This window comes from Lampetra fluviatilis, chromosome 10 (assembly GCF_964198595.1).
Source record: "Lampetra fluviatilis chromosome 10, kcLamFluv1.1, whole genome shotgun sequence".
Classification (NCBI taxonomy): Eukaryota; Metazoa; Chordata; class Hyperoartia; order Petromyzontiformes; family Petromyzontidae; genus Lampetra; species Lampetra fluviatilis.
In genome coordinates, this window is record NC_136284.1 from 10,302,708 (window position 1) to 10,329,170 (window position 26,463).

Sequence of the window (26,463 nt, forward strand, 5' to 3'; positions counted from 1 at the left end):
TTTCATTACTGTTATATTCACTATGTTAAAGTTTGATGAATAAATTCACATGTGTTTGCCGAGAGAGGGAACATCGTATGTTTGAACCAACAACACAGCTCTTGGATTAAATTATCTTGATTCGTACACTATTATTCGATATGTACGTGTATGTTCATCTTCTTTCTACGTAGCGAACACAGCTAAACGGAGGTGCAGGGGAAGGACAACAAACTAAATACGAAAAGCAGATATAATTAACAATGTAAAAAATACCGCATATAATTGTCACGGATATAAATCTCGTCTATCGAGTTCAAACTTTCCTTTTGATTCAACTGTCGTAGATTCTACTATACACATGGCATGCAAAACACAACCTAAGTCATTTAGTGACACTGCTGTGATGGCAGTGGTGCACAAATAACAACAATCACAACACATTGTCAATACCAGTGGACTGATAAATAAAAATAAAATACTAGACGACGTTTCGGGCAATGACCCTTCTTCGTCGTCGCGCGCACAGGCCAGAGACACAAATTTGATAAGAGTTGGAGACTGCACTTTTACACCATGGGACTTTCTGAGAATAGAAATTCAAATTTGCATTTTTTTGTAATTAGCATATGAAGTTACCTATTTAGTAGTTACCGAGTAACAGATAAACTATAGCATGTTTGGCGAGTATCAATACGGAATCCACAGTGTGTGTGTCTTCAGTTTCCGTGATGCACGTGCAGTCATCCCCATTCCACCAATAGATGAGTCTCCCCACGCCACGTCGGTCATGGGGATTTTGTAACCATACTTCACCACGTTGGTCAATGCGGTTTGTTAGGGGGGAGCAGGACCGATTCTGATATCGGCGTTAGCCGTGGGTCTAACTCGGTGTGCCGGGTTCATGGCGCAGCGCGTTTACCACAACACCACGTCCTCCCACCACTCGATGCACGTGTGTATCGGAAGTGAGTACCTGTTGCGGTGTGTTAACATCGCCACGAGGGAGACAAAGGCGGCCGGGCGTGGTGCTGGCCACCCCACCCCCTTGTGTTCCTTCATAGGTACTCGGCAATAGCACTTGTCGAGGCTATACGGGTGGTCTTTGTCTTTGTATGTATATAACAAAAAATGGCGCGACACTTTTATTTGTGACTACTTTTATTTAGAGGTACAGTACAACAACAATACAACATACGGCACCACACACCTCTTCCCCTTCACACGTGGAAACAAAACGTAGCTGAACAGTAATTCAAGGGATAATTCGAGACGGAATCATCGACAGGTAAACCACCCAAATGGTGTGGTGAGCTCACACTCAGCACCAGAGGCTTACAAAATAGAATTTGTTGCGAGAAGAAAAAACCCAAAACCCGCACGGAACACAAACATCGAGTAAACCCGTTCTCTGCATGAGATAAACAAGTATTTAAGGCGTTGCATTGTTAAGGACACAGTTTCAGTTAAAAGGCTTACGCATTGTTCGTGTTTAGTATGCGTGTGCAAGGTAAAAGCGCAGCCCTGCAAATGTTCGCTTGCGCCCATGCTTACCGGAAGGGCCTCCAATTAATTTCGGAAGTGAGAGGACTTACACTTTACCCCCCACCCCCACCTCCCGATGACCCAGTTACTGGACGCTGCTTGACAACAAAAAGTCCACGTTGTTGCAACTCCATCGCATGGAAATGTAATCGGCTGACTTCTGGATTGCAACTCCAGTGGGCAGTTAACACCGTAAAGGTTGTGCCGACATCGCCGTGATCTCAAAGAACATAACTATTTTTACAGACTGCTTTTTTGTTCAGCAGCGGGCAATTGTTCCAGAACAGCCAGTCGACAGATGCGTGCGAGGTAACAGCAGCGCGCCCTATTGCACACACACAGCAGGTCCCTCGGCACTGCTGCCATAGCGTTACGGTTCAAAAACGACAAGTTACAGCCACTACACCATATCATGCATCAGTGTTCGTCATTGCAAGGCCCGCACGCCACTGGCGGCCCCAACACACGAATGTGACAGCAGCATCATCATCGTGCTGTTGCTGCTGTCAAACCACAATGGTTTCAAATGTGGGGGCCCTCGCACTGATGATGTCTTATCGGCGAAAGGGCCTCCACCGCCTCCGTCCTCTGAAAATTAGCGAAAAACACCGGCATACACAAAACACACACACTTCAGTGCAACCGTTTTGACAACACGCTTTATTACTATCACATGTATATTATACCACATCCTCCCGATTATAAGACGCACCCGTTCCCTCTGTATTTTAAAAGGCAAAATTAGAAGAGAGGTGGCCACACATCTTAGAATACTATTTGGCGTGTGCCCGTGATCAAGATTTGTGATGCCCTTCATGACATCGGGGTGGGGAGGGGGGGGCGTTGCGGGCACGTCTTAATTTCCGGAGCTTTTTACAATTCGGAGAATGTGGTATATATATAGCTTTAAAAAAGATTGATGAAAATGGTTTTAGAAGTGACATTTCCAAATTACTACCTTCCCTTTGGGCGAGCTGTAACTTGCACACTTAGAAATTAATGAGTTTGAACCCGATATAGGATGCAGCCTTGAAACACTTGACAGTGTTCAAGTCCGTGGACAGGTTTTTGAAGACACGTGCAAGTAAGAATGTTACTCGACTCACAAAATATAACTTGTGAAACCATTATCATCATTAGCAGCCATGCCCGACCCACTGCTGGGTGAAGGGATCAACATTTCTTGTACATCATCATGTTACACGTGTGTCTCCGAAGACATCAATCGTCATGCAACCATGTCGCTTGAATTCAAGGATGCATCATACGTTCGGTTAACATTGGGCTTAACATGCACGGCTTGGTCATTTCGGTTTCACTAAACCCCTTCATCTTCACTCGTAACACGCTTCACCCCTGTTGAGACGAGAAAGCATTACGAGTGTTGATCAAGATTCACTTCGAGACCCTGGACAGAACGGGACAGGTGCATTTCTTTGGCGGACCCTAGATTACACACACACACGTGCAGTTTTTTCCTTCTTTCAAATTATTCATTTCACCATCGTCCACGCACGACGCGAGAGAAGCGAAATGTCCGAGACGGAGACACGAATGCGCATTGGTAGCAAGAACCCTGCGCCAGCCCGAACACCGACGCGTCTCGTCTCTACCCCCCCCACCTCAATTGTATGGGGGGGGTTGGAGGACTCTATAGGCTGGGTTATAGTGTTAGACCGCACGGATTCAAACAACACCAAGGCATAACAGCCACGTGCGGTGTCGTCACAGGAAGTAGTGACACATTCACGTTTGGACGAAACGGCCAAAAAAAGAACAAACGGGACGAGTCAGCCCTGGCGATGTACACTCGTTGGTGGTAAACGACGTCAACGATGGGTCACGTTGCCGGCGGGAATCGTGACAAAACACGACATTCAGCAACCACGCGAGAATCGGACCCCTCCCCACCCGCGCCGCCAAAAAAAAATCCGAGACGACCAAATTTCACCAACGAAATGAGGAAGTGTGCGGACGTTCGGTCACGGATTACGCATCGGATCCAATTTAAATTCAATCGGTTTTAGGGCACAGTGGCGCCTTGCGAATAATTTCTCTTTTCCGCGCGTCACCGTGCGATCCGGTTTCATGCAAACCGTTTTGACAAAACAGTTTTGTGAAATACCCACAGCGCTGGTTGCGAGACACAGACTGGTTTCAGTCAAATCGGTTGCACGATACCGGTTGCATTTCTGCGGCGTCTCATAGAATTTGAAGCGTTCTGCGAAATGAATTGAACTCTAAAAGAGCAGTCAAATCCACTACACTGGAACTTTTTTTTTATAGGCGACTAAATCACGCATACGTCTTTCATCTGAAATGTATGCAAATAATACGGTAACATAAAAACGTATCCCGCAACAAGCATTGCTTTAAAAGGAAAAGTATACAGGCAACGTTTCGGGCAATGGCCCTTCTTCATAGCACGTTGGCTAATATAAGGCGGCGTTAGACGAATGTTAAGTTGTTTTGTTGTGCGCTTGTGCCAGCAGTGTTAACTAATAATTTGGTCATACGAGTTGCGAAACTGGTTAACTTTTAAAATCGCTTACAATTTTAAAAGATCGAAGAGAAACTGATTTACCCTGTTTTTTTTTTTACAGTTTAGTCACATTGGTTGCACCCAAGGCGGTTTATTTCCATCGCGTAAACCAGGGTCCTAAGAACCAAACCCACGTCTCTCCACAGAAGACGTATCCCGGGCAAACCTTCACGCTAAATCCTTTAAATACAAAACCAAAGACACAGAAAAAATATATAAAATAAACCACATTTGTGCTTTGATAGGCTGCTTGTTTTTCCCCTTTCTTCTATAGAATAAGGAAATAAGGCAAGTCCTTACCAAGGGTTGTCATCGACTAACAGTTAAATTCAAGCATTTATTGTCATACGAATTGCACTGCGTGCAGAGGCGCAACTATTCATCGAGGAAATGACAGCGGCCACTGGTGTCTGCGGGGAGGTCACGTCAGTTTCATGCACAACGCACAGGGTAAAAAATATAAGATTATTACGCGCACGACAAGGCCAAGGATCGATACCCAAGCGATGCATGGTTACGCCTCTCCGTGCGTTGGCGATTTAAATGACATTCCACGCAACACGTGACTTAAGAGATGCCCTCTAGGGGGCATATTTCAAGCACTAGAGGTACAAAACTCACCTCCGTTATCCTCTGCTCCCTCATCTACGAGCGACCCTCATAACTTACCAGTGTCCCATGCACATGCTAACGGACACTCACTGCACAGTCCCATCGTGAAAATACTCCGGGTTTTTTGAGATATGCGTAAACCAAGTAATAATTTTTTAGTTTTTTTCACCATTTCTTTACAAAAAAAAATGTGTACCTCTGCAAGGTTGTGTTTTATTTTAATACATAAAGCTTAACGTTCTCACATTACGTAAACTAATCCATGCAAATTATAACATAATACCACACGTGTTTGCACAGATCAAAGAATGGCAGATGGCCAAGAATGCATTTTTTTTGTCTTAAATCTTTTGTATTTCCCAGCCAATCAAAATGTGCACTTAAAAAAAAATGGTCACAGGTGACTTTGGGAGACCTTTCATCCCCGTTTAGTCCTGGACAAGTCAAGTCGGCAATCAGAGGGTCCTTCAAGTTGCGAACGGACGTCATTAATCAAACAAACGGAGGCAACTAACGCTACGCATTGTAACAAAAAACAAACGTGAAACTATTCTAAAACTACACTGTCAAACCCTTCACAATTTGGCCCCCCAAACACAAACAAAAAAATACACGCGCAAAAAAAACGAACCTTAACTAATACGTCAAAATACACGTAATAACATTCGGTGGCAAGCAGCAATTATTATAAGTCTCTGGGTTCATGGTCCCATCCCCAAATCCACACAGGTTAAATCACATGCCTCCCAGCCCACCTTGCGCGCGCTCCGTCAAACGTGGAACGTCGCATTTTCCCCAAACCTGTCCTCGCGGGCCACCACAAAACGCACCGTGCCCACCCCGTTCCCCCTTGAAATTCAGCGCTGTACACGCACCTGACGTTCACCAAACATGTTGCACGCACGACCCCGGCATCGGTTCACCCCTACGGCAACAGCGCCAATACCAGGGACTCGTGTGCGCGCACACATACACACGCGCTGGACAGCGATGTCAAATTTCCATCGCGTCACGTGCGGCTTGTTTTGCAATCGCCAGGCGCGTGCAGTCGACGACTTTATCTGCGCTTAACCGAAGGACTGGTGCACACGTGGACAATGCACGCCGTCGTGGGTCGCGGGACAAAGTTTGCGAAACCCTGGGAGGGGAGGGGGAGGGGAGGGGGAGGGGATGGCAAGGGAAAGCCAAAGTGATCCCTGCACCGTCCCGTCGCCAGGGGGGGGCATGTGGATTCTCCTGGCGTGGCCCTGCTGGGAAAGGAGACCGCAGAGTCTTATTTACCTCGTTTCAGCTGCAGGGGAGCAGCAACCCGAACTACCGAACTACCGTCTACAAGGGAGCGACCCGTACAGGCACCACCACACAACGCAGGGCGGGGGGTCCTAACTAACAAACGGTGGGGGCGCGAGTCAAGGAGAAACGGTACTTCAACCGAAGTGTAAACTTTGATTCTTAGAGGACGTGTCCATCGCCTTGTTCCTGAAGGTCCACGTGACATGGGGATTTTATGACAAACTTTGCCACACCGTTTCCTGTTGTTACAAACATGTAGTTGCCAAAACAATGGCAAAAACTGACTACCGAAATCTTGCGGGAAACTGGAAAAGAAAGTTCCAGTCCGTTTGCAGAGGATGCACTCGATTACGCAAGGGTGTGTTACTCGGTAGAATAATCATAGTGAATACACTTTAATTAACAAAAGGGTGTTTTCATTGGCTAGACATAATTGCGACTTGGAACCTTTCCTGTGCCGCCACCACCACCAATCCAAGTTACCAGTGCCCCGTGGAAAATGGGCTGCAGGTGACACATCATGGCGACATTCGCACAAAAATTCATGGTGGCAATTGCTGCCCTTAAAGCGTCCTCGGTGTCATCACGACCTTCAAGCAGTGACGCTGTGGGCACCAGTGGGAATGAATCTACTTAAACTCAAGATTCAATCACATTGATTCAATTAGTCTGCTGAACAGTTTTGAGAGGCAGCACTTGTGCCTGGAGAAATGAAATGTATTTTGACGTGAACCACAGAATAGATCAAGTAGCAGCTTGCAGTTGTGGTTGCATGGGGTTAAAATCTCGAAACATCCCCCCCCCCAACAAGGTATTTCAGATGTAGCCAGGTTTCTCCTTAACTGGTTTCCCAAACAAACATTCAAAAAAGAAAAATGAGGTCACAAGTTGTGGAGATATAAAGGCAGGTGGAGGGCTGGAGGCTGTTGGTGAGATGTCTTACAAACAGGAGGGGGGCGGCGGGGGGTGCGAGAGTAACAGTCTCTGCCCAATCATAACACATCAGCTGTGCGAGACCAACTAGGACATCACTGCCCATCCTATGTAAGAGTCCTCACCAAGAGCCGTTACACCCAGAGCCATCCTGAACGTTCATGGCAACAGACACGCTGCTGCTGTGCGCGTGTAGAATAACACGCGAGTGTTGATCCAGCATCACGACTGGTAAACCAGCGGTTTTTGTCTTAGTGTACGCCGACATCCAGCACACACGCACACACCACACACTCGCGCGTGCACGCACACACGGACCCAGTCGGCTGGTTTTGATTCAGTCTCACACACACACACACACAGACCGCGTGTGCGGTTTTGACCTGCCATACGAGGTGGCAATGGTCAAGGAACTTGTCTGTAAAACGCAACGCCTGTATAACAGTGTTCACTGCGAGCAGTGAAAGTAGGCCTTCCATAGAGGAGCAGAGCCACCGGCTAAGCAATCCATGACCGATTGATGATCCTTGTAATGTGAAACTGGGGTGGCGGGGGGAGTAGAAGTGGGGGGGTGGGGGGGGAGACAAAAGGTGAGCATGGGGAAGTTCGCAATTGCCTCTGCAATTCAAGCGAACCCAATTGTGAGTGGATAGTCGTGAGCCAGTGGTCAAGTGGTGGTTGGAGTGTGCGGCCGGGTGGATGTGCGACCGGGTGAATTGGCGGCCGGGTTGATGTGCGACCGGGTGAATTGGCGGCCAGATGAATGGGCGGTCGGGTGGATGAACAGCCGGGCGGAGGGACGGCCGGGCGGAGGGACGGCCGGGCGGGCATCCACGCGCAAACCTGCGCCTAACTACATCACGCAGCAAGAGAACTTGGAGCGCATGCAGTTTTTGTCTATTCTCTCCATCTCCAGTACGATCTGGCGGAACACCTCTTGCACGGCCTGAAAACACACGCACAGCACAACACAGGTTTCTCCAGTTAATTCTCTGTTCCAGCCATGGTTAACATCAGTGGAAAATGATGCAGCATCACCTGGTCCTGCCCAACCCTGCCCAGCTCACCCAGCTAACCGGCACTTCTCAGACCCTGCTTTGACAATCCTGGCGAAGTAAGGTCAAACAACTCCCCCCTCAAGCCACTCCATGTTAAACTGTGGGGAGACCATACAGCAGCAGATTGACGAAGGGACTGTGAATAAGCCAAGTGTTCAGTTAAAATTGATTGGAAATATCAATACGATAGAGATAGGTGTGTACGCCCTTCACACAAAATACATTGCCCGATAATTGCATTTAGGATGCGGTTAAATAAAGCCGAGGTGGGGAAAAAGCCACGTGATCAATTTCAGCCAAACGCAGACAGCAAAACGCGTGTGAAAAGTGGTCAACTTGCAGCACAAGACATCGTTTGCGGCCACGCGAAAACGAACAAACCCACACAACGGGGGAAGCTTCTCAACATTTGGATTCGAGTTGTACCTCCTAGTTCTTCAGTAGAAAGATACCGACGCATGGTAACTCGTGTTGACCATTACTGCCTCAGTGGTTAATGGTTATTAATCATTCTGCACACTGCTCGTCGAACCCAGGTGGGGTGTGCATAGGTTGGGGGGGGGCACTCCATGTGCCCTCTTGCAAATGAGGGGAATGTTTACAAAGCTTATTTTGCTGGGAGCCCTTCCTCTCGACCCCCTGCCGAGCGTAAATTCCTGCATACTCCCTGCTGCTTAGTCAAGAAGTGTCCACACACATCCCCCATGACCACACACATCCCCCCCTCCCCCATCAGCACCAAATCCCCCCCCATCACGACACACACCCCCTCCCCTCCATCACGACACCCACCCCGTTCCCCCCCATCACGACATCCACCCCCTCCCTCCCATCACGACATCCACCCCCCCCTTCTCCCCCATCACGACATCCATCTTGACCATCCACCCCCTCCCACGTAACCAGCCTCAGGAGACTAAAACATAACCACAATCACCCCCCCCCCCCCACTAAAACGAGGGACAAGACACTTCCCCCACCCACGCAAAACTGCCAGAAGGAAATCCCTACCAAGGGAAGAAACAGCTGTGTGTGTGTATATGTATGTAGAACTTCTTTCGCACTGCACGTAGCCAACCGTGCTCATCGGAGGTGTGGTTCACGTCGTCTCTCTGGGGAGATTGCAAAAACAAATACGTGGACTAGAAGGTGGTTTAACGACGAATGTGGTGATGGCCCTGGAGGGTGGTGGACGTATGCCGAAAGCGTGGAGGAGTTTGGAGAATGCGGAGGCGTGGGAAGGGATTAGGACGTATGGGGGAGAAGGTAGAGCGAGTTTGGAGGGGTGGTGGTGGTGGGGGGAAGGGAGAGTTGTAGGGTATTCGTGGTGGTGGGGGGTGAAGGGAGAGTTGTAGGGGGGGGTGGTGGGGGGACGAGAGAGTTGTAGGTGGATGGTGGAGGCGGAGAGCGAGGTGCTGGAGGAGATGAAGGCAAGCGGTGGGTGAACAGACCTCATTCTCCTTGGCGGTGGACTCGATGAAAGCCGCATGCCAGGAGTTGGCCAGCTTCTTCCCTTCCTCGTAGCTTATCACTCTGTTGGCAGGAAGGTGACAAAACAGGCACGCCTCTGTAAAATCCACTCACGCCCGCAACAACATTTCCAGCAATGCGCACATTGTATCCATGAGCACCGAAGACAAACAAACACACACACACGAGGGGTATTCCTCACCGGTCCATGCTCAAGTCTTTCTTATTTCCAACCAGGAGCATTGGAACGCTGTAAAACAATAAGACAGATGTGTAACAAAGCAAAGCATGACTCTCGTGCAACTTTCCATCGGCATTTTCATCGAGTAATGCTTTCGTGAACGATCATCTTACGAGTAATACTGCACGAGAAAGTTGATTACACAAGAATGTGAACACCGGATCAGTCCTCCCAACATACCCCTGAATGTCACGTGACATCACCATACCACACGTATAAGCAAATAATGGAAAAATCTATTAAATGGTCACAATGACATATTTTGCCATCTATAAAAAAAAATCGCCTGTTGTGCGTAATATTGTTACTAACTCGATTTGTTTCCACACTGCACGCATTTTTCTGTCCCGAGCTTCACGTATTTTAAGGAAACCGTTGGGGTGAGTTAACTCCTCTTCTTACGTGGTTGGCCATTAAAATGTTTATTTACGGCAGAACCCAAATCACCCAGAACACGAGAGCTTGTGACAACAGCGAAATTCGAGGCTTGTTTTTACAAAACACGGTTCAATCAAACATCTCGTTGGGTGTGCTTCCCGGTGACAGTTACAAGCAAGTCAACAGGCTGGGTGTCTCATCGCTGCGCATATATGGCTGTTGACCAAGAACATTTAGATTATTGTAATATGAAGACAAACTATTTGCCCTAGACAAATTGGGAGAGGAAAGCTAATTTGATGGCGATTAAAATAAAAATGCTGATAAGTTAGGCTAATCCCTGAACATCACAAAAGGATAACAGTTACCCTAAAGAGACAATTCACTAATAATTTGGAATCACAAACAATATTTAGCAGAAGGGGGTAACGCGGTCGAGAGTACACAACAAATATTTAAATGCACCACTTAAGACAAAAAGTGGACGTATTACATGAAGCATAGACTACGTTAATCACAATTCTTAGGAGACATCAGCGGGCAGCGTGCGACTGAACTGTGTGACCACATCCTGTACCATCACCAAGTATTCGTGTGGGGGTCAGTGGTGGAGGTTAAGGGGGGAACCCTGTGATAATTCCCCATGCGTGACAGAGCGCACCGTGAGTGTGGGGGGAGGGGACGGGGCGACTGGCAATTTCGTACGACTTACCGCACTCTCCCAATAATGTCCTTCAGCTTGTCATGGATCGATTGGATCACCTGAAAGCTGTGGATAGAGGACAGAGTTGGCGTTACCTCGCGAGAGGTGCAACAACAAGTGCTGCATCCGCCCGCATGACGACGATGATGAAACGGCTCCTGGAAACCCTCTCTCGTGCTATGGCGCGCGAGAGGGTTTGGAATAAACGGAGCACGCCGCTGGCATCTTTACCAATGGTCACGCAGAGTCGACTTGTTAATTATTATTTTCTGTTCAAGGCACTATGAATTAAAAAAAAGAATGCCCTTCCTTCCGCGGGATCCCACAAGTGCTGGAAGTCACCGACTGACCCCAAAAGATGGCTTTCTCATGGTGTCACCCCAAAATGTTTCATTTTAAAGCCTTCGACTTTATATCGGGTAGAATGGAATCCCTTAAAGTGAAGTGTACCTGGACTGACGAACATTACTAATCGTTATTCACCACACTCGTTCCTTTAAACATATTGTACAATTTTTCATCGCTCAGCTGATATGCGATAAACTAAAAATAAATATTAAACCTGCGAGACTTATTGTTGCCCACTAGAATTTATAATCGTGTAAATACGATTCCGTGCTAATGATTGCATGCCTACCAAAAGCCTGGCATCGTCTCAACGCAGCTGCATCTCAAGACGCTCATGACCAAAGCAAAAATGGCCTTGGGCTGGAGAGGGGCAGCAACAACAACACGGATTTTTTAATGTGCAAAAATGTGTTTTCGTTCAGAGCAAGGTCACTCTGTCTGGTATCTTTCGTCCTATGTTTACCGGCATAGGATGGTGAGCAATGTGTTTGTAATCCCCTGCAAAGTTCCACTATGAGCTCACAAGGCCACTTTTGTTTAGCTCCCTTACATGCAACATTATTGTCACCACCCCTTTCCCCTGCCTGCTCCCCCTTTACAATGTTTTGTGTTTATGTGCAGAGGTCTGAGCAAATAGGACCATTATCTTCAAACGTCTGCACGAGCCGCACCACAGTGTTTTGCTTAGGGAGATAAACAAACGGAAACCAACTATGTTAGATAAACCAAAGGAAACCAGACACTCAAACCACCAGTGACTCAAATTAGAGCCAATCGAAAAGGAGGATCGCACACACTGGGCCGGTGCTAAAAACAAAGCCTTGTTTTTTTTTCTAAATCAGGCTCAACAGGATCTTAATATAAAAAAACAAGTTGTGAAATCTATTATGTCTATTTTAGGCAAAATAGGGCCTTGGGTAAAATAAAATGTTGTGAAATGTTAGTTCTGGCTACAGTACAAGAACCCAACTAATAGCTTAACTCATTCCAACATTTTTCTTATAAAACATTGGCATCTCTTGACCAATACAGGGACCCATGTCCAAACTTTAATATAGCCGCCCTTAGCAGTAATACTTCAAAATGAACCGGTCAAGCGGTAAAAGCCTGCCAAAAAAACACTGGCGACTCGTTGAGGATATCCTGGGTAAAATGAGGAAGTTTAATTTTAAATCACCTCCTGTTGGACGTGACGGAGTAGACCAGCACGTAGCCATGCACATCCAAGGAGTAGAACTGCTGGAACGGAGAGTACTCATCCTAGAGGCACGCGGGCAGGTACAGGCAGCACACGCACACAGACGTCAAGAGCAGCAAGTTGGGGAATAAAATCATGCCCACGCGATGATCGTAGGGAACGCGTTCCAAACAAGCGTTCGGCAGCATTTAGTTGGCAGCACAGAACCCCGGCAGGTAGCCATCGGGGCAAAAATGTGTTTGCGTATATTCAAAGTCATATTTTGTTCTAGTTGGGAGCTTCCCAAGTTTTGTGGAAGTCTTCAACCAATTTGACCAGTGTATTATATATACGCCAAGTAACGTATTAGCATCACAACATCATCCAACAGGCTCGTTTATATTAAATCGTCCTTACGAGTTACCGTGCTATATTATTTTAGTAAACACAGCTGGCTATATATGCCAAGTGATGAAATTAATTTCATCGTACATTTTGTGGAGTCATTTGCCTGTGACCAACCCAATTCAAAACATAACCACGGGTCCTTTGAAACAGGAATTGAAACCCAGGATTGCGAGAGTTGCCGACTCATCGCTCCTGGTGGTAAATTCTGAGCCGCCTGGCCACTCTCCCACCGACGTCAACATGGCAAGACATCCAGAACACGCTCAAAAATAATCATGCACTCCCACAGCAGATTGTGGGTGCGATATTTTTGGAACCTGCACTACTAGCGGACGGCCGTTGTCCATAACAAAACGAAACTATTTTATTTTACTAGAAAAGGCCCACTGAGCTATACATCTCTATTTCAGAAGAGACCTGGCCACAAATGATAGCCCAAATAAGTGGCTTATCTTGTGGACATTCACATCAGCCAAATACTCTTAAATTAATGTTTCTAAATGTGGAGGGAAAAACCGGAGGACCCGGAGAAAAAGCCACGAGACCAATAGAAAATAAAAATTATTTAGTTTTCGACGCCGAAACAATCTAACCTGCCCCTTTCAGAAACGTTGCGATTTTATGAGGCTGAGACAATATGGACACGCTCCACCGAAGCCAAACAAACTAGAAGTTGTTTTTTCCATTTCCCACATCGATCTGAGCAATAAAAACACGCGGCCCACCGCTGTCCAAGTGTGCGTGCGCACCTGTACGCACGCAGGAGCATAAACACACAACTCTGGCCAATTTATTTTATTTGCTAAACAACTGTCGACAGGAGCATTTCCTACTGTGAAATTTCAGTTGCCATAGTTCCAGCCCTCAACTGTACAGGTCACAGCTGCGACTATCAACCTGCACACACGATCAGCGATGAGTGACGTCTACACCAATACTGGGGGGTTCACTTTCACCAACCACCACCGGGCAGCTTGGCGAAGTATGGCCAAACAACCCCCAAGACTTACCCAGCACAAGACAGGCCTTCATCCAGCAGTGGATTGATAAAGAGCAGACCATATTTTTTGTATTCCTTACTATTATTACATTCTTACCTGGCCGGCCGTGTCAACCAGCTTCAGGTGGAATTCTTGTCCATCCACAGTCAGCATCTTGTTAAAGGCTGCACAGCACGCGGACAAACATGGAGATGAGCACATGCAAGGCAAAGTTGCAGCAATATATATGCTGTACATAAGCACATATAATGAGCATCGGTACGATAAAGCAACACTGACATAAGCACACGTGGACGAGTTCCCAAGCCCCACTGATTGTATCCAATTTCTGCTGTGATGCAGCAACGTAGGGAGGGATAAATAAAAAATACTTACTGTTTTCAATGGTTGGATCGTACGAGTTCAGAAACTCATCTTGGGCAAACTGGACAGTCAGAGAAGATTTCCCTGAAAAGACAATCAACAAAAAAACGAATTACAAAAAAATCACTTTTTGCACTTTGTCAACATTCATTTTCTCTTACGAAGTAATTCACTAGCGACACGGAAGCAAGCGAGTAGCGGTAAAACAGGCCGCTGCCAAAAAGCGTTGGCATATTTGAAAAGTAAAATTGTCCACGTCTCTCTGGTTTGGGTCGCCCAAGGTTTGGGCAACCCTTTGTCCGATTTGGTCTGTTTGCATTTAAAAGGACAGATCCCTAAAGACTCAACTTACACTACAGATTAATTCATAGAGGTAATCAGGTGCCCCCTCGCAACCCTGTTTCGGGACAAACAGAGGTAATGCATACACCCTTTCAGGCATTATTTTAACTCGAAGGCGTTTACCTATCGCCTCTTGTCCATTGTGTCTGTGTGGTCCTGCTTGAGTATGAATAATGCACTTAAGCAGTAAAACAAAGACGAGAAACTCTACGAATAATTGCATTTCCGGATTTCATCACAAAAAAGCACAATAAAACTGTACAAGTATTTAAATGCGGAGTAAATGCAAATGATACCCCACCCCCACCCCCTACTTCCTCTACACGGGAACACAGAGGGGGGTTGAAAATAATCCCATTTGGGTACCCTTCATCAGGGAAAACAAAGGCCAAGCCTAAACCAAGCCCCCTCGCTGGGCAAAGTGGCCCTGGAATTCATTTGAAATGCGCACACTTCTGGACAGCCACCAACACTAGAATTCCCACAGGGAGACCTTGCCTCTGCATTCCAGAGCAATTATTTCACTGGTAAATGAGAAAGATATGCATCTGTTATCACAGACACATGTGAGGCTGTTTTCTGAGTCAACATTTTTTTTATTCCCTCCCCCGCAACAAGTTACAGGAATTCAGATATTGCTGAAGTAGCAAAAAATGAACGCCCACGAGCTGATGAGTAATTTCGCATTTACGATTTGTTGACGCAATAAAAACCGAACCATTAATTTTAAACATGATCATTGTGGGTTAAGCAGTGTTTCTGACCCTGATTTTAACTCGGAGACCGACTACCACCATCTACTATTTTTTAGTTTACCAGATCAGGCCCACTGAGCTATATAGCTCTTTTTCCGAAGCGACCTGGCCACACATGGATAGCTCAACGAAGTGGCCTATTACGTGTAAATGTATAGCAGCCAAATGCTCTTAAAAGTATGTTGATTCTAAACTTGGAGGGAACAATCGGAGGACCCAAAGGAAATCCACACGACAATGGGGAGAGAGACATGCAAACTCCAAATATACTCACGTCAGGGTTGGGATTGAACCCACAACCTCCTGCGTACCAGGTGAGGGAGTTAACATCTCGCCACTGCAGCGCCGAGTGCAATTCCCAGCCATGGATAATATTTCATGAACCTAGAGTCCCCCTCTTAACCAATCCGCACTGGCCATGCTGATACAAGTATATTACTGTGTAGGAAGTTGTGGGATGTGCTGTTTGAACTCCTGTCTCCTTACATCCCCTTCGTTAAAAATAATGAGACCAAACAATTACAAAACTGAGGCTCATTCATTGTCCATTTTTAACTCAAGGCTGAAGCCATTGTTCGAAATTACTTTTAGTGGCACAACTTATCAGCAAATTATTAGCCGTGTATTATTTTAGTGGATTACAATCTCTTGTGTTTTACAGTGACAATGGATTACAGTGGACTGGCAAAGTTCCTCGTGAGATCTTGATCCTGAGAGGCGTGCTGCGAGTAAATGCAGTGTTATTGTTGCTGCTACTACCGGTATAAATCATTCACATTTAGAAGAAATACTGATCACAGGTCAGTAGTTGGCCTTTATTGGGCTTTTGGGTGAGAAAAATAAACAAAAAACAATACGGTCTGCCCCAGGGCCACGTGTCGACCACACTGCGACCTTCAGCTAAGTCACGCCAAAAATGCACCGCGTCACTCCCTGGCCTCTGCCCCGATTACACGGCCTGACCCTGGGAAGAAAAAGCCCTGCCCCCAGGGGTTCACGACCCGGGAGTAGGCATTCGCAGACCCTGCCACGTGTTCCATAAATAGTCTGTGGCTGCACCCGTGGCAACGTTCACACGCCTAAGTGTTATGGGCTCATGGACATTGCAATATGGACAAAAAAAATGGGACAGTTTGGAATTTTTATGGCAAAACTAGGATGGACATCATGTGATTGCTTGGAATTGTTCAAGGAATCTGGCTGGAATTATCAAATGCTTCCATCTTTTTAGATGGATTTTCAACACGAGACTATAATTTTGCCTCAAGTACTGCACATTATACTTTAGGGTTGTGATGGTTGTCCACCCCCACTATCACTTACAATGGCGATATGACTATTCAAGGATCTGTTTTAATGTTGCATTGAAGAGCGGCCTCTATAGCTTAAAGGGTGACGACCAAAATTCCACTCCATATAAAATGTTTAAAAACAGGTCAACTGACCTTTGAGCTCCACGGAACTATAAATTGAACATGTCTATTCTGTAACTCGCGCGAAATGTCCGTGGAAAATGTTAAGGGACGCCACACAATCTGCATATGTACCAATGAATAAATAATAAAGGGACAGGAAGTCCTTTTTCTGTCTCCACTTAAACATAACATTGATTTTTTTTTTTAGGCCATCACCTATGAGCCTCTCCGGAACAATTTGTTGAAGCAGAAACACCAAGACTCTGGACCAGTTTTTATCTTCGGGCGTTTCCTCGGCAGTTCGGTACTAGTAAAATACTGCTCTAATTAAGGTTGCCAAATGTCATAGAAGGCTCTCTCCATCGATGTGATTGGGCATAAAAGTTAAAAACTACCTCATCAGTGGGTACGAGTATATATCCCAATAATTTTCACAATTAGTACTGTGCAAGGCCATGGGCTATATATCATATGGAGTACTGCACAGTAATTTGAAAGCACATGTGAATTAATATATGTTGTTATATGGTCGCTTTTAATGAATACAAATTGTTGCATTTAAACATGTATTATACTGCACTATCTCTTTGCATCGTCCCAAGTACTAAAGATGAACGTGATTATTATATTTGTTTGTCCGTAGTCTACACAGTATTTTACAAACAACATTTAAGCATGTTAGTCAACTTATAGAAGACACTTTAAGAGTACGATGTGTCAATGCGCTTCCGCAGCAATTTTCATTTTTAAAAATCCATATAACCATGGAATGTACTTTTGTATGAATTTTTTAAAAATATAAATTTCAATTAGATATTTTGTTGCTCCTGGCTCTCATTGATTCTTGGCTCACTGCCCAAGGCAATTGTGAAGAACATGTTTACTATACACACACATCATCATCATCCATGACCAATCCACTCCTGGAGGAAGACTTCCCAAAGGTCAAAGTCTAGACAACGTGCATGCATACGTGTGCGAGACTATATATGTACTGGTGAAAATACACACATCCGCCGAACATTCGTTTCACATTACCAAAGGCCAAACAAAGGACCAAAAGTGGGTGGCGGGGGTGGTGATGGGGGTTATTCTGCCCACACATCCACCCAACAACCACCCACCTATAGACCCCAACCATGCCTTGCTGTTTTTTTTTCCACGGACAAAGGAAAACAAATGGGGTAAAAAAAACGAGGGAAAACCAGAAACACACTAACTGTGGGGGGCTGGGCACCGCCCAAAAGACATCCCCTGGAATTATATCTGTTACAGAGGGCCCACAGCTACGGCTGGTGTTGGGAGGTGCTCATCAGCAAGTCGCTGGTTAACAATGAGTGCAGGGCGTTGTACCCAAACCCGCCCCCCATAAAGACAAAGACGCGCATAAGCCACGTGGTGAACACGCTCCTAGTGTTGTAGTCGTTACAACTTTTTTGGGGAATGTGGACTCCTGAGATTTAAAACCCTGCTTTTACAGATGTTTTTTTAAAAATGTTTTCATATTCACGGACAAAGAAACACCGCTGGCTATTAAGAGTAAAATTGGCACATTGGGCTGGGCTCGAATAAATACTCGGTAAATTTGAGGTCAAACTTTTTCTAAGAAGTAATCAAGCGCCAGCTTGTTTTTTAAAAAGATAAACAGAAAACTGGGTTAAAGGGTAGCTCCAAGAATTTAAGTTAGGCGCCAAGTACGATTACCACCCCTAACCACTCCTCCACTCCGTCACCGACTTCTACTTTACTACAAAAGTTTCCAGCGCTTCTGTTATATGTATGGACACTCCACAAAAATAGTATTAACTTAGAAACCCCACTTACTTTAAAGCCCCTACACATCTCCCTCCAATGTAAATACCCTGACCAAATGTTTTAAGCGCTAAAAAAGGTAAACCTGGTCCCAAAAAACTCTTTGTGAAGATCTGGAGCCATCCCAATCACAATGCTATCACTTATGTATTGAGAATGGGGGTAAATTAGAAAGGAGTGGGTTATGTAGAGAGCATCTTCTCTTGGCAAACTAACCATGCTGGGATGAACACACTGACAACAGTGAAGCGACAAGGCGCGCGCACACACACTTGGGGTTCCGTTTAAATAACTTAAACTGCATATGCAGTTTATATAGGGACCCCTGGCGTTCATACCCATAAAAACAAAGCAATTATTAGAGAGCAACCTGCCTTTATAACTTCCCTAGGCAACATCACAGCGGAGCCACATGCGCTCCGTACACACGCCGCACATAAGCCCACATGGGCGTCCAAATGAAGCTTTGCCAAGTGGACCACACAGCTGTATATATTGCAGTCACGACAGGAAGTTTATATTCACAAGTAAATGTAACAATATATCTATTTTTTACAACTTGCAGAGAGTATGTTAGATTGTGTATGGTAGTGTATTGTTAAGTGGGGAGCGGTAGTGTAGCGGTTAGCGCTTCGCTGCGCTACGAACCCGGCGACCCGAGTTCGATTTCCGCTCACGGCCAACACCACCAGTGACGATTATCCGAACCGGTCCTGGGCCTCCCCTAGGTCGACTCAGCCTTAAAACGAGTACCTGGTGCGGTGTAAACATCGCTACTGGGGATACAAAGGCGACCGGGAAGTGGTGCTAGCCACGCACCGATGATGATGTTGATGCATTACTACAGCGCACACACACAACACACTATAGACTGCACGTGCCGAACACGCGAGTGTTAACGAGACACGTGTGCATGTGCGATTAGGCGTATGTGCCATTACAGAAGTGTATACAGCATGCTATTACACAGCTCGTCATGCTTATACACGGGCTGAACACGTCTGTTACACACGTGTACGCTGAAATAGTAGTACAGTACACGTGCGGTGCTTACTACACCACTCTCTCTCAAACACGCGCGTGTGATCCATCGCTCGTCAAGCAACTCATATCCCATGAGCCGACAAACATAAACACGCGCACGTGGTCTTTGTATTGACACGCAGAGATATTGCAGAGCCGTGGATCTCGGCGTTACAACTCTCACAGCTTCCCCGGCACACACAGCCCCCCGTCCTTACCAACAGAGGGGAATCCCAGCACGGCGATCTTGCGGAACTTGGGCGGGATCGGAGGCTTCTCGTACTTCTTTTCTTCCTGCTTCTCCTCCTGCTGCTGCTGCTGCTGCAGCATTCCTGGCTTCTGCTCCTTCGGCTTCTGGTCTTGCGGCATAGCCGATGCACTGGAGCAGCAAGCCTGGGCCGCGGTTCCAGCAGTCGCGTCCATGATTGCGATGGATTTCAGTGTTTGTGTTTTAAAAAGAGAGATAAATTAGGTGGCAGCAGCAGCAGCAGAACTGAAACGGACAACGCGAGGCAACGGTTCACCCCCCACGTGGCTGGGAACGGCAGCGCGCAAATGGGTGCCCCGTGCTTCTGCGGTTGCTGCTGCTCGCGTGAATGAAACAAAAGAAGCCGCCGGAGAGGGAGAGGCAGAAGAGGAGGAGGCAAAGGAGGAGTAGCGGGAGAGGAGCTGCGTCTCAGGGCGCGGCGAGACGCGAGTGAAGAAGAGCCCCGCGTGAGCTCGCCGCGAACATGGCCGCATTCCCCACCTCCACACGCGCCGCGACGCTTTACGGCACAGCGTGCTTTGTGTACAAAACTGTCGTAAAGATAATTGGTCGGTGGTGTGTGAGATTTTTTTTTTAAGACGTTTTTTTTTTGTCGTACACATTCACCGCGGTCTGTTGTGTATTTTGAATAAAGCTTCGCGTGCTCATCGACGTTTAGATTTTTCGAGGGAAGAAAGTTAATTGTTTTGGATTGGACATGCCGTAAAGGTTCGACGCTTTACGACATTCCGAGAATTCCTGGGACTGGAGCCCGCCCTAGGCAGTGACGTAATTTTCGCGCGGTGAGGTCGAGATTTATTTTGATCACGTGGCAGCCTCGGTAGCCAATAGCCGGCCGTCGTCTGTAGGCCGCGCCCATGCCCGTATATGGATCGTGGCTGCATCGCGCGTCCGATTGGCTGCCGCCGATTTGGACTGATCCAAGATTGTAAAATATGTAGGGGGGGAAACAGCTACATTTGTACATTCTGTTAAAACGAATTCTATCAAAGTATTCCACTTGAATCGACAATGGTTTGTCCCAAAGGTGGGAGTGGAAATGATGGGGGGGGGGGCAGCGGGCAGTCCCTGCCTGGGTGTGATCGATTCAAAACAAAATCTAATCAAGAATCTATAGAATTGATTCTCGAATCGCAATTTAAATATATCTACAGAGTTAACAACTGTATAGTATATTCATTTCCAATGCACAATATGGACTCGCATCGAAATGATTATTTGTGTGTGCATTTAAAAACAAACGTACACCGGAGACAGTGCCTTTAACATTTCGATTCCGATGATTAGCAATTCACAGATTATCGGAATCGACAACAATTTATGATAACCCCTTCAAGACGTATGTTGAACTTACTCTTAGGTTTTTTCGGTAAAGTCACGTAGGTAAAAAAATAGTAATAGAAATAATGTAAATAATAATAGAAATACAATTATTTATATTATTATTTCTATTATTTGTATGACTCCTTGCAGTCACGAAAGCTTCAAATCTAGAATTATGTTGAACTTCTTTCCCACCGTACGTTCAACTATTTAGATTATTGTGCTGCTGTGAATGGCTAAATGATGGGCCACTTTGTGGCCAGACCGCTTTTGAAAAATAAGTTAATACTTCAAGTGGGCTTTGTCTGTAGCATTGGGGATGGTTTAGTTGGATTTTTATGGGTGTTGGATGATTTGTTTAACTTTCTTGTACTTTTCACCCCTATGCTGCTTTTTGTATTGTTGTAACGTGCTAAAATAAGAGCTGTATAGCTCATCGGATTTCTCCAGTATAAATAAATATTCTGATTCAACCACGCTAATTTGAGGTTAGCGGTTCTAAATAAATTAGTTTTCAATGTATCACCAAATCTCTGTTGGTGGTAAGTGGTTGTTTTTATTAAAGGCTTTTATTTAACTCTGTTGTATACTCAAATCTTGTAACTCAATTTAACCCACTTCCCAATGTGGTATCGACTGCAAACTTGGTTTACTGATGTCTTCCTGATGACAATACTATATTCTATCATAAAAAGTAAAAAAACATATTTAAAAACATTTTTTTTATATGTTATGTTTCGGCTTGGGACTAATTGTCCATGGTAAACTGACGTTGGCTGTAATGGCAAGCCTCGGTGCCACTTCCAGGAGTCGTGGAGTTCTTCCATTAATAGCACGGTACATTTAATGACGCCTTTTGGCGTCGTCTGGTCCAACACCATGTGAGACTAGGCTCTAAGAAAAGCTGTCTCAGGTATGGACCAATCAACTTCAAGGACAGTGCATACATTATCAGAGTTATGTTTTTTGTTTGCATTACGACTGCAGGTATTGCGGTCTATGCAAACATGACTCCTTGTAAAAAAAAAGTTCAGTTTTGTTGCCAGATAAAAGGGTAAAAAAAACAATCATCATATTTTTCTACTGCCAAATGAGGTTCCAATGGTGTAAGTTCAGTTTCATCCACGACCACCTCCGATTCCGAATTCAATGGAATCGACGTGCGCGGTAACTGGAATCGCGATTCTGGGAATCGAGAGTCGCCGCCATTTCGCCGACGCCCGGAAGTGTGAGCGCAGGTCTGGTCCCGGTGCGTGTGGCGCTGCCTTTTTCCTTGCTGCTCATCCTCCTCTCGCTCTCTGTCTCTCGCTCGCTCGCGTCCACCCACGCCTCACCCTCGTCCACTTTGCTCCACCTTCACAGCAACTCCACCTTTTGCCCGCGATGCAATCAATTGCGTGGCTGTTGTAAAATTCGCTGCCTTCATATATGCGCGTGTCCTGTGCTTTTGCCGCTGTTGCTGCTGCTGCCACCGCCGCCGCTGTTTTAGGACGAAGCTGACATGGCTGGGCGTCTGCCCGCTTGTGTGGTCGACTGCGGCACGGGGTGAGTGGCCGACCGGTGTGACGCGAGGGTGACTGGGTCGCACATGCGGGTTGTGTGGGTGTGGGATTGGGCGACCAGGTCGGTCGCCGTAGTGAAAGGGCGTGAGTGGTTTTACTGGGGTGGGTGCTTCGGGTGAATGGGTGCGTTGGTGGTTGACTCCGTGGGTGGTTGTTTCTATGGGTGGGTGAGTGATTGTGTGTTGGTGAGCGACTGGGTGTTTGAGTGGTTGTCGGTGATCGGGTGGGTGACTTCGAATGTGGCTATTTGGGCGTGTAGATGTCTGACAGATAGGTGGTTGAGTGTGTGAACAGGTGAGTTGGTGGCTCGGTGAGTGGGGTGTGTAGCTGTGTGAATAGGTTGGTTACTCGAGTGGGTTGCACAGTGAATGTCTAGTTGGTCATGGTTGCATGGTAACTTGGTGGCTGGATGAATGTGCAGCTGCCAGGTGAATGATTGGGTGCCGAGTGGGTACTTGGGTCAGGGTGATGGGCAGTGCCAGTTGATTGACAGGGTGGAAGATTGGCTGGGTGGGTGTGTCGTTGGTGAGGTTGCTGAGTGAATGACTGGCTGGGTGGCTGGACAGGTGCCTAAATGCGTGGTGAATTGGGTGGCTGAGTAGACTGCTGGATATGTAGAGCCAGGTGGCTGTGTGTGTGGTCAAGTGGGTGACATGATGATGGGTGGGTGAGAGTGTGGGTGGGTGAGAGTGTGGGTGGGTGAGAGTGTGGGTGGGTGAGAGTGTGGGTGGGTGAGAGTGGGTGGGTGGATGAGAGTGTGTGTGGGTGGGTGAGAGTGTGGGTGGGTGGGTGAGAGTGTGTGTGGGTGAGAGTGTGTGTGGGTGGATGAGAGTGTGTGTGGGTGGGTGAGAGTGTGTGTGGGTGAGAGGGTGGGTGAGTGTGTGGGTGGGTGAGAGCGTGTGTGGGTGAGAGTGTGGGTGGGTGGATGAGAGTGTGGGTGGGTGAGAGTGTGGGTGGGTGAGAGTGTGGGTGGGTGGGTGAGAGTGTGGGTGGGTGAGAGTGTGTGTGGGTGGGTGAGAGTGTGTGTGGGTGGGTGAGAGTGTGTGTGGGTGGGTGAGAGTGTGGGTGGGTGGGTGAGAGTGTGGGTGGGTGGGTGAGAGTGTGGGTGGGTGGGTGAGAGTGTGGGTGGGTGGGTGGGTGAGAGTGTGGGTGGGTGGGTGAGAGTGTGGGTGGGTGGGTGAGAGTGTGGGTGGGTGGGTGAGAGTGTGGGTGGGTGGGTGAGTGTGTGGGTGGGTGGGTGGGTGAGAGTGTGGGTGGGTGGGTGGGTGAGAGTGTGGGTGGGTGGGTGGGTGAGAGTGTGGGTGGGTGGGTGAGAGTGTGGGTGGGTGGGTGGGTGAGTGGGTGAGAGTGTGGGTGGGTGGGTGGGTGGGTGAGAGTGTGGGTGGGTGGGTGGGTGAGAGTGTGGGTGGGTGGGTGGGTGAGAGTGTGGGTGGGTGGGTGGGTGAGAGTGTGGGTGGGTGGGTGGGTGAGAGTGTGGGTGGGTGGGTGAGAGTGTGGGTGGGTGGGTGAGAGTGTGGGTGGGTGGGTGAGAGTGTGGGTGGGTGGGTGAGAGTGTGGGTGGGTGGGTGAGAGTGTGGGTGGGTGGGTGGGTGAGAGTGTGGGTGGGTGGGTGAGAGTGTGGGTGGGTGGGTAAGAGTGTGGGTGGGTGGGTGAGAGTGTGGGTGGGTGGGTGAGAGTGTGGGTGGGTGGGTGAGAGTGTGGGTGGGTGGGTGAGAGTGTGGGTGGGTGGGTGAGAGTGTGGGTGGGTGGGTGAGAGTGTGGGTGGGTGGGTGAGAGTGTGTTTGGGTGGGTGAGAGTGTGGGTGGGTGAGAGTGTGGGTGGTCAGGTGGGTGATCGGGTAAGGGTTTTTTTATGTTTCGAGTATATTTTTTATGTGTGACGAGGAAATGGGTGGGTCGCAGTGTCAGTAAGGAGTCCACAGAACTTGTGTGTGCATTTTAGTGTGGGCAGGGTATGTGCTGATGTGTGCTCAGTGCAAGGAAACGCTATCTGGACGCAATTTCCATGAGTATGGTAACGTAGGGTAATAGTTTATATGGGTTTGTAAATGTGAATTACGTTTTATTTATATATTTGAGTTGTGTAAATGACAAGAGTGGTTGCATACGAGCGAGAAAGAGTTTGTTGTTATATCTGTGTGTCTATTTTTAAGTTTGTGAATGTATGTAATGTGTGTGAGTGGTGGAGTAGCCTAGTTATCTCATGCTTCAACATTTACAGAACATTTTGATGACCAGAAATGTACCCGTTTGCTGTTAAATGAACACTAAAGACTGACATTGCTTATGAGAGAATGTGATTTCCAACCAGTGTCTTTGATGAGATTGGATAATTGCTGCCAAATACATTTGGTGATGTAATTACCAACAGTTTCTCCCTTGGGTGTTATCAAGTTTTGCTGGCACAAACATGTACCACAGTATATTTTGACTTGTTAAATCATCTGCACGTTTCTTTAATAACCCATCTTGTTTCAGTCATTATTGCAAATAAATAAAAAATAAATAAATACACCATAATTAACACTTCCTTAAAGCAGAAAAATATATAGTAGGCTAGCAATCTGGATTATGGCTGTTCCTAACATTTCAACGCAGGCAGACACGCCCTGGCATCAGGTAACCCGATGCTGCAATGGCAATTGGGCGAGCACTCGGTTGTGAGACTGTGTGGGAGTTTTAATTGACTTCAGGGTGTGTTGCATTGCCAAAGCAAACACCCTTTATCAGTCTGCCCTCATCTCCCCCACCTCTCTCCTCACACCCCTCCCCGAGGCATTCTTGTGAAACAAGTGTCAACCCAGCAGAAGTTGCAAGCATAGTTAATGCCTCTTATTTTTTTCCAGGAAGGGCTCAATCAGCTTTAATACTTTTTTTAGGAGGGTCCTGCTTTGGGATGTTTGGCCAATTATATTAATTAGCGTTTGGCATGTGGGAGGAAAACGAAGAACCCTGAGAAAACCCACCGTGAGTGCAAGGGGAGTAACATCTGCACGCATTCATTCCATTGCTGTACAGTACTTTAATGACATGGCCACCATACAGCCCACGCCTGCAACACTTGGCATTCCCAGACAGTCACTCGGTCCAAGTGACAACCAGCTTTAATACTGCTGAGCTTACGAGATCTAATTATTAAACGGGTTTGGGCGATTTGGTTATAATAGGCTTCATTCAGCAAGCATCATCCTCAGGTGCCCTTGGCATAAAGCGCTCTGGATCCCCATGGCGTCTACTCCTGCTCAAAGCCTCTAGGTGAGCAGGTTCCACATTCTTTATTGCCAGCTAGGTGTGTCCAGGGTGAAGGAATGTGAGGTGTGTTTAGACTGAAGTATTCCCGCAATATCCAGCCAGTTTGTGCGTGCGTTTAGCTATGTGTGCGGAGAGCTGTGGCTTAGTGGTTTCCGCCCTCCCCAGCAACCTGAGTTTGATTCCCGAACACAGCTAAATATGAGTGGCGAGTCATACCTAAACGAGTCCTGGGCATCCCCTAGGTCGACTCAGCCTTAAACGAGTACACGCTGTGATGTATAAACATCAGCAATGTGGAGACGAACACAGCCGGGCGTGGTAATGGCCACACCACCCTCTAGTGCAGTGGTGCTTAACCTTTACTGCCGCCAGTGCCGGCCCGAGCCTCTTGGGGGCCCTAAGCAGAATTTGATTTGGGGGCCCCCCTCCCACCATCATTTATTCATTCATTCATTAATTCATTTATATCACTTGTTTAAGTTATTTAATTGTAAAAAAAAAACGATTCGGGGGCCCCCTGGTGGCCAGGGGGCCCCAAGCAGCCGCTTAGTTCGCTTATGCCTCGGGCCGGCCCTGACTGCCGCCTGCACACCTTCGCTTCTCAGAGAGGTCATCTCACACCCGCAGAGGGTGCGTGCACCAGAGGTCGCAAACGGGTTTT

General features: G+C 47.1%; 2 protein-coding genes across 3 annotated transcripts in view; one reads left to right on the forward strand and one right to left on the reverse strand.

The window, feature by feature from the left end:
* Positions 1-1,136: 1,136 nt before the first annotated feature.
* On the reverse strand, positions 1,137-20,155 carry LOC144934561 (GTP-binding protein Rheb-like). The gene is made up of 8 exons (XM_078860485.1): positions 19,617-20,155; positions 14,064-14,135; positions 13,785-13,852; positions 12,280-12,362; positions 10,764-10,820; positions 9,635-9,682; positions 9,414-9,495; positions 1,137-7,850 (listed from the first exon to the last, which is right to left on the reverse strand). Exons 1-8 carry the CDS (start codon positions 19,819-19,821, stop codon positions 7,758-7,760), a joined length of 708 nt encoding a protein of 235 aa, XP_078716611.1. The 5' UTR covers positions 19,822-20,155; the 3' UTR covers positions 1,137-7,757.
* Positions 20,156-22,161: 2,006 nt separating this feature from the next.
* LOC144934562 (actin-related protein 3) overlaps positions 22,162-26,463 on the forward strand; it is a 37,326-nt gene continuing 33,024 nt past the window's right edge. The window contains exons 1-2 of one of the 2 annotated variants that reach the window (XM_078860487.1): positions 22,162-22,238; positions 22,479-22,534. In XM_078860487.1, coding sequence (XP_078716613.1) covers positions 22,491-22,534 — 44 coding nt within the window. In that variant the 5' untranslated portion in view covers positions 22,162-22,238; positions 22,479-22,490. The remainder of the gene's footprint in view (positions 22,239-22,478; positions 22,535-26,463) is intronic. The other variant, XM_078860488.1, reaches the window with a different exon arrangement.

Bases quoted from the DNA above. Each gene is read 5' to 3' on its own strand.
- LOC144934561 (XM_078860485.1), bottom strand. From the start codon at position 19,821: ATGGACGCGACTGCTGGAACCGCGGCCCAGGCTTGCTGCTCCAGTGCA. The intron at 13,853-14,063 runs GTAAGTATTTTT...CGTGCTGTGCAG, and splicing joins CGATCCAACCATTGAAAACA to CCTTTAACAAGATGCTGACT. The intron at 9,496-9,634 runs GTGAGGAATACC...TCCTGCCAACAG, and splicing joins AAAGACTTGAGCATGGACCG to AGTGATAAGCTACGAGGAAG.